Source organism: Portunus trituberculatus, chromosome 17 (genome assembly GCF_017591435.1).
Source record: "Portunus trituberculatus isolate SZX2019 chromosome 17, ASM1759143v1, whole genome shotgun sequence".
NCBI lineage: Eukaryota > Metazoa > Arthropoda > Malacostraca > Decapoda > Portunidae > Portunus > Portunus trituberculatus.
Window position 1 is genome coordinate 23,740,671 of NC_059271.1, and position 7,204 is coordinate 23,747,874.

The 7,204-nt window shown below is 37.8% G+C and overlaps 1 protein-coding gene across 1 annotated transcript in view; it reads right to left on the bottom strand.

Moving 5' to 3' along the window:
• Positions 1–4,136: 4,136 nt before the first annotated feature.
• The window catches only part of LOC123504889 (glutamate receptor ionotropic, kainate 2-like), a 5,730-nt gene continuing 2,662 nt past the window's right edge, over positions 4,137–7,204 (bottom strand). Inside the window, exons 4-9 of the mRNA XM_045255795.1 lie at positions 7,156–7,204; positions 6,821–7,057; positions 6,351–6,625; positions 6,128–6,265; positions 5,822–6,008; positions 4,137–5,170 (exon numbers count right to left, since the gene is read on the bottom strand). The exon at positions 7,156–7,204 is cut by the window's right edge and continues 126 nt beyond it. Coding sequence (XP_045111730.1) covers positions 4,880–5,170; positions 5,822–6,008; positions 6,128–6,265; positions 6,351–6,625; positions 6,821–7,057; positions 7,156–7,204 — 1,177 coding nt within the window. The 3' untranslated portion in view covers positions 4,137–4,879. The remainder of the gene's footprint in view (positions 5,171–5,821; positions 6,009–6,127; positions 6,266–6,350; positions 6,626–6,820; positions 7,058–7,155) is intronic.

Consider the following 7,204-nt stretch of genomic DNA (forward strand, 5'->3'; position numbering starts at 1 on the left):
TAAAAATCATACTTCAATCACTAATCAAAAGCACAAGAAATCACACTTCAATCACAAAATAGAATATCATAAAGTTACAAGATACAATCAAATGTAAAACATCCTATCAACATAGCCTACCAATTGAGCTGCGACTGACTGCACTACAAACTTTTAAGCTCTACTTACGAACAACAATAATTTGAGCTGAGCCATCTCTCCCTTGTCTCGCCCTCGTCCGATCCCTTCAGATCCGGGACTTCCTTCAGCAAGGCTCTCTGATTTCTCCTCTGACTTCCTAGTGCCCAGCTGCTGCTTATATTTCAGATCTTTTCACAACTATTTTGCCTCGAAACGTATTACCCTTAGAGTTCATTTTCGTGTCTTTCTCCCGTATAGATCCTTCTTAATCTCCTCCTTGACTCACTGTCATCTGATGTTTCCACGTCTTAATGTCGTCAGCTGACCTTCTGTTTGCTCGTCGCCTGTCACGTTGCCCTTCTGACCTTGTTCACTGGACCCAGATATGGGGCGAAGGTTCTCGAATCTTCTCTCTTGTTCCGTCACTTCTCCGAACTTGTTCGTAGATTTCTAATTTGCCTTTATATCCTTGGCTTGTTTAATTTCGACTATTTCATTTTGACATTATTTATGTATCTGCCATTATTATACGTCTCTTGCCGCCTTCTGCTGCGTCCGCGGAAACTTCCCGGGTTTGGTATCTGCTATTCGTATTATCTACCCTTCGTATTTGTCTTTTGCCGACTTCTACTTCTGCCTCTGCCCGCGTGGGAGCTTTCCGAGCTTGGTATCTGTTATTCGTATTATCTGTCCTTCGTATTTGTCTTCTGCCGCCTTCTACTTATGTTTCCGTGGAAAGTTCCCGGCCTGGATGCTATTGTCATACTCGTGGTTCACCGGCATGTGATCTGTACTGTTATCTTACTATTTGCTTTACGTATGTACTGTTTGCTCGTCCCACGGGATCTTCTGCTTCTCTGTCTATTCTTCTCTTCCTTCTATCTTCTGCCTCTCTTACTACCATTTCTTCTGTTTTGTTTCAGTGCCTTCTTTGATATTTTTTTCTATTTTCTCCTGCTCCTGCGTCGTCTCAGGTCACAACAAGTGCATATACACAACTTACTTAGACATCAGCACCGAATAAAATTAGACCCCGAAGGCGGAAAGGCAAAATGTTACCAGCAGATTTTTCAAGCTTCACAAGGGAATATTGTTTATGCATTGTATTCCCGTGTTGTGCTACACTACACTATATGCATGTTAAATATCGAAAGTCTTTGTTTCTTTGATTAAATTAGCCTTAGAATTATACACTTCTATGGGACAATCTCTCTCTCTCTCTCTCTCTCTCTCTCTCTCTCTCTCTCCACCAACACACACACAGCTTCTTCCTGAGAGCACCGCCTTCATGATCACAGCGAGCTTTTCCGCCACTTCCTCGCTCTCTGGCGACGTCATGGTAACGTCATGATCAGCTCGCGCTATGATTGGCTCGAATTTCGTCCCTGGACGAACCCTTCCAGACTTGGTAAATATGCGGGCCGGGCGGCTGTATTATGTCTTAGAAATGCTAGGTCAACATACTCCACCTCAATGTATGTTTGTGGTATTCTCATTTTTTTTATTTTTTTTTTTTTTATCATGCAACACAATCTTGATATATTCACTGTCTCAGTCTTGGCTTAAAACTTCTAACACCTGACTTGGTGCAGCCTCGTTCCTTTGCTTTCCCCGCCCGGGCAGGCAAGGTGTTAGAAAGCCTATTTATTATCTATCTCTTCGATCATTATAACCATGCTAACATTGTGTTATGTTTGTCAGTAAATAATGTATCAGTCAATACTACTCGTCTCAGTACAGAATATTAAAATACTGCAAACTTGTAGAAACGACTGAATAACTCGTAATTTCACCATCAGACAATTCACATCAACACATCATTTCTACAGGTTTTGAGGTTTTGCAGTGACCTGAAACGATGCGTGTAGAATTGACGGTTAGGTGTTTTACCGATAAACATTACAGAATGATAGCATAACTGTAATTAACGAAAAAAAATAGATAACAGGCTAAGTGACGGTGCGAGGCAGGGAGTGGCAACAGATCGGCTATAAAAAGTCAGCTTTTTTTTTCTTTATGTAAAGGCAGACTCACACGTGTCGATATGCGACTGAAATTGCCAGTCGGTAGAGTTTTCGACTGGATATCGGTACCTAGTGTTTGGAGAAACCAGTCACAAAACAAGAGCATGTTGGTCTTGTTCAGTTGACTTGCAGATCTACTTATGTTGTGACGTCACGAAGAAATATTTGAAAATGTGGTGTTCAGATGTAGAGATGAAGATGTTGGAGTTGGTGAGGAAAAAAGAGCACATCTAGGATCTTAAAAACGAATTCTACAGCAAAATAAGTAACGCAAATCGACAGTCGATGATATGGCTGCCATTCTCCAAGAAGTTTCCCTCTCTGCAGGGTCTTGTTGAAGGTGAGGATGGAATACTTGTGATGATTTAATTTGATCGCAATTGTGCTTAGTCTTTTTAAGATAAATGATTTTTTATAAGAAATGTAGGCTAATTTACTCTAATTGTAACCTTTGAAGTTATTGGTTGGCTGTAGGACAGAACCTCATCAATTAAGTGCAAAGTTGGATTTCTTAGTTTCATCCTGTACACCGTATGTAACAGTACCCCGTTGTTTTACAGCCTCATATTACCATGTCGGAAATTAATAATAACTTTATGGGATCATTCACGGTGGCTGAAAGCCTTTGATTGGGAGATAACAAATTATTGGTTAGGTTAGTTTACCTTCTGGTGGGGACCTATTATTAACATAGCTCTCCCTTTTCAGTAGTTACAAACTATTAGGTTATTTCTTAGAAAATTTTCCACTGTCTCATGGTGTCCAAGCTCAGCTCAGATAAAGGAGTGTAGTAGACACTCCTTTCCTATCTTCTACTTTGCCAGAGACGTATCTATATGCATTTTCTTTTCCGTTGAAGCTTCCTGTAAGCCAAAAGAAATGCAACTACCGCTTCGGCATCGTCATCGGTGGAAGACATCTTGTTGGGTAGCTGTTCCGGCCAGAAGGGCTCTATCGATACTTCTAGCGACTAACCTTTCCAGTCGCATATTGACAGTTGTGAACCCGCCTTAAGAAAGGAAAACTGCCAAAAGGCAACAAAAAATATTAAAGAAAAAGATCCAATTAGATGCCAGTCACTAAACAGGGCCGAGAGATTTAGCCAAAAAAAAAAAAAAAAAACTGGAATAAATCTCTTGAAACCTCAAAAGAGTTCAGGTCATAAGTAGATGGAAATACAGAAGCAGCTTAGGAGTTCCAGAGTTAACCAGAGGAAGGGATGAATGACCAAGAGTACTGATTAACTCTTACGTTAGAGATGTGGACAGAATATGGATGAGAGAAAGGAGTAAAGTAAATCTTGTTTAATGCGTACGCCTAAAATAAGTAGGATAATATGAATTAGATCATTACATTAAAATATAATTGATCCATGTTTTACAAAAATATTAGAAAGTGATATACGTATAAAACCATTAGATGTCAATCTTAACTTAGGGGTACTACTTCCATTTGTGAAACTTAGAAAAGAGAAAAGGCAACGTAGTCATCGGTATTTTATTCATCTTTAGTTTTTGATAAATCTTCCCTTGTGGAAAGAGGCGTTTTTCCAGTCTCACAATGAGAAAAGTCTTCAAGTGTTTTGTAATATGTGCAGCATGACTTTTAATATATATATATATATATATATATATATATATATATATATATATATATATATATATATATATATATATATATATATATATATATATATATATATATATATATATATATATATATATATATATATATATATATATATATATATATATATATATATATATATATATATATATATATATATATATATATATATATATATATATATATATATATATATATATATATATATATATATATATATATATATATATATATATATATATATATATATATATATATATATATATATATATAACAGACACATACGTATATAAGGTTTTCCGTGAATTAATTCAAGTAATTCTGAGTCGAAAATTCTATATTCACATATGCTGTGTTTTGCTTTGCTTTGCGATACAATAGCGTTTAAATTGTATGTATCGGAATCTGTTTCCCGTCGGGTGCCTCCGCCTCCCCCTGCCTCCCAAGATCGCTACCTGGTAACGCGTCATTAAGTGATAATTATCGTGTGTAATGTAGCCTTAGAGGAAACGGTTAACAAGTGACAAAATTGAATTTGTGTTTGGCAGTGAAGAAAATGTAAAGGTAACGTAAAATCAGTGGTTTTTAAATGCTACTTTTTAAACTTACATAGCAACTCATGCAACTGTCTTCTGTTCAACACAACACCTAGTTGACATCTTGATATCAGTGACAAGCCTGGCCAATCAGCTGACTGCCAAAGTATATATATTTTATTATTACAGTAATGATTTCTCCCAAAATCAATATCATTGAGTATTCGGTCATGATGTAATACATGATGAAATATTCCTGATATGATATTCATTCTGTGATGGGAATACATATCAAGAGAGTGTCGTGCAGATGATAATACAAAGTCCCACAACCAGTACAACAGCATAAACTTAAAACACAAAGGCTCAGAATTTAAGGAACAAAGCACAATGTGACAACAATTGGAAAGAATATCGTATTATCTAAAGGGACCTTTCAGCGAAATAGGCCAGTTGCTATGTATGTTTAAAAAGTAGCCTGATTGGTTCTTCAATTCTTAATTTATTGTCTCAAAATACCTTTTATTTATCTTTAGTTCCGTGACTTATTCTTGATCTCGACACTTCTTTTCCTTATTGATACATAGACGAATCATAATCGTTATTATTGGAAACTGAACCGTGTCCTTTATGCCGAAGACCAGTAGCGTTGAGTTCACAAATAAACACCAGGCTTGCGAAAATGAGGCAAAGGAGAAGCAGCATGAAGGCACCCTGCATGTGACTTATAGAAAGAGAAAGCGTATCTTCTTTTACTTGGGCATCGGAGTGTTGCTCATTTTGCTGTTGTTGTCGCAGCTTTATGCGGCTTTCCCTTTTAACCTCGAGGATAAGATCAAATGCCCATTTTTCATACAGACCAGCCTGAGGGAGAATCATTTCAGTGAGTGAGAGAGAGAGAGAGAGAGAGAGAGAGAGAGAGAGAGAGAGAGAACCCTCATCAACCAAAGTTATATAATTTGCTATAGATGAGTTCTATGCATAATTCTGGGAAGTTTCCATTTGCAAACTAAAATACTAGCAACTTCCTGAGGTATCAGCCGAGGTACGTTTCCTTGCTCATCTCTCACCAATCATAATATATCACTTCTTTTTGTGTGCAATAAATGGAGGATCTTAACCACTTTCCGAAATCTTTTTAATGAGGATGTGAATGCTTCTGTTTCTACCATCGCTTTTCCTCCTAATCCTATGAGCCAAGTTATTAGAAAGTAATGTCTTGCATTCGTGGAAACGGTTTTCTTTTATCAACATATTTCTATTACTGTAATGAAAACATTATGGTATTCCAACACCTTCATAAAAACATAATTACTGAAATCACTGAAATTGCTTGCAAAAAGTTGAATTTCCTCTCTCTCTCTCTCTCTCTCTCTCTCTCTCTCTCTCTCTCTCTCTCTCTCTCTCTCTCTCTCATTAGTCATTGAAGAACAAAAATATCTTAAATTACATGAACGAAAACGATGCTCTCACTAACAAGAAAGATTTAGCACGAAATTTTAGTTCTTAACATACCTCGATCACAGCCATGAGAGGACGGTTTATCGCAGCTGTATATGGGGCGTCGTGAGGCAGTGGCCAGGCAGATTGTCCCGGCATTATACTCTCTCGTCCAATATATAACATTTCACTGCCGTCTCGCCGTGTGAACCATTTGGCAATATTGTAGAGCTGGTAACGTCTGTTGTCCAAGTGCGCTTGACTGACATAAGAACAAAGTCATTGGAGTTTTTCGGTGAAGTACATACATGTATAGCTATTTAGATCTCAGCAGAGAAAACATACAGTATTCCCACCAAAAAAAAGAAAGTTAAGATTTACTTTTTAGAGACGGCTTGGCGTTGACCATCCATCAAACTTGGTACAATATTTATCAAGTATGCGAGCTTCTGGAACAGTGGTGATTCCGACTTTGAGAAGAAATTCTTAAACTCTCGTCCATATGGCTGCATTGTTATTCTGTGCGACAACATAGGACCTAATGAACAAATATATTTATATATGACATACGCAGGTAACGTCATCTACTAAAAATATTATTTACCTCTTAACGGAGTCGACAAGTTGGGGGAGTGTCTCTGGTCGAGGAGGATACTTCGGCAACGTAAGTGACGCTGTAAGATTGCCACGGTACGCCGATGTGAAGACAACAGCGAACACCAGCCAGGTTGCGATTAGGATCCGGCTAGACGAGATTTTAGGCAGACGTGGAGGAAGGTTCTGCCCCAGTAGCATCCCAGTCATATCATGGAACACCTCACCGATCTCCAGCGTGGAACCGCTACTATAATAAATATTCGTATGCTTCATCCTGATAGCCTGTGAAAAATACCATGAGGAATGAACTTACATAAACCATGAGCAATGTATTGCGTGTGTAGATTATTTTATTATGCATGGATGATTTTTATAAGGTCTACCAAACATTTAAGAAATTTATTCGATATTTCATGCACACATGAATTTTTACTGATTTATAAGTTCACTGATATAGAAGAGAAATGATTTGCTTACTATGAAAAGGACAAATGGCATGACGAGTAGAGCGAGAAGCGTGTACAACCAGACATTACTAGACAGTGGGTAGTATAGAGCTTTCCATTGCGCCTGTAGCCCGGGAGGCGCCATACTAAAGTCCATCGATACGAACTCGTACACAAAGGTAAAGTCATACTTTTCTGTACGATGGGGCATCACGTTGTGAGTGACAGGAGCTATGAAAGACACTCTCTCCTCGACCAGGCGCGTTACCTGGTTAAAGAAATATACTTAAGATGTGTAAATGGTCAAATATTGCGAAGGTAATATCTAATTATTTTTCTTTTTATTTAAAGGTAGATGTTTCTCACCTCTGTCCAGGATGAGGTGGGCACCACATAAATTGTAAAATTCAGGGCT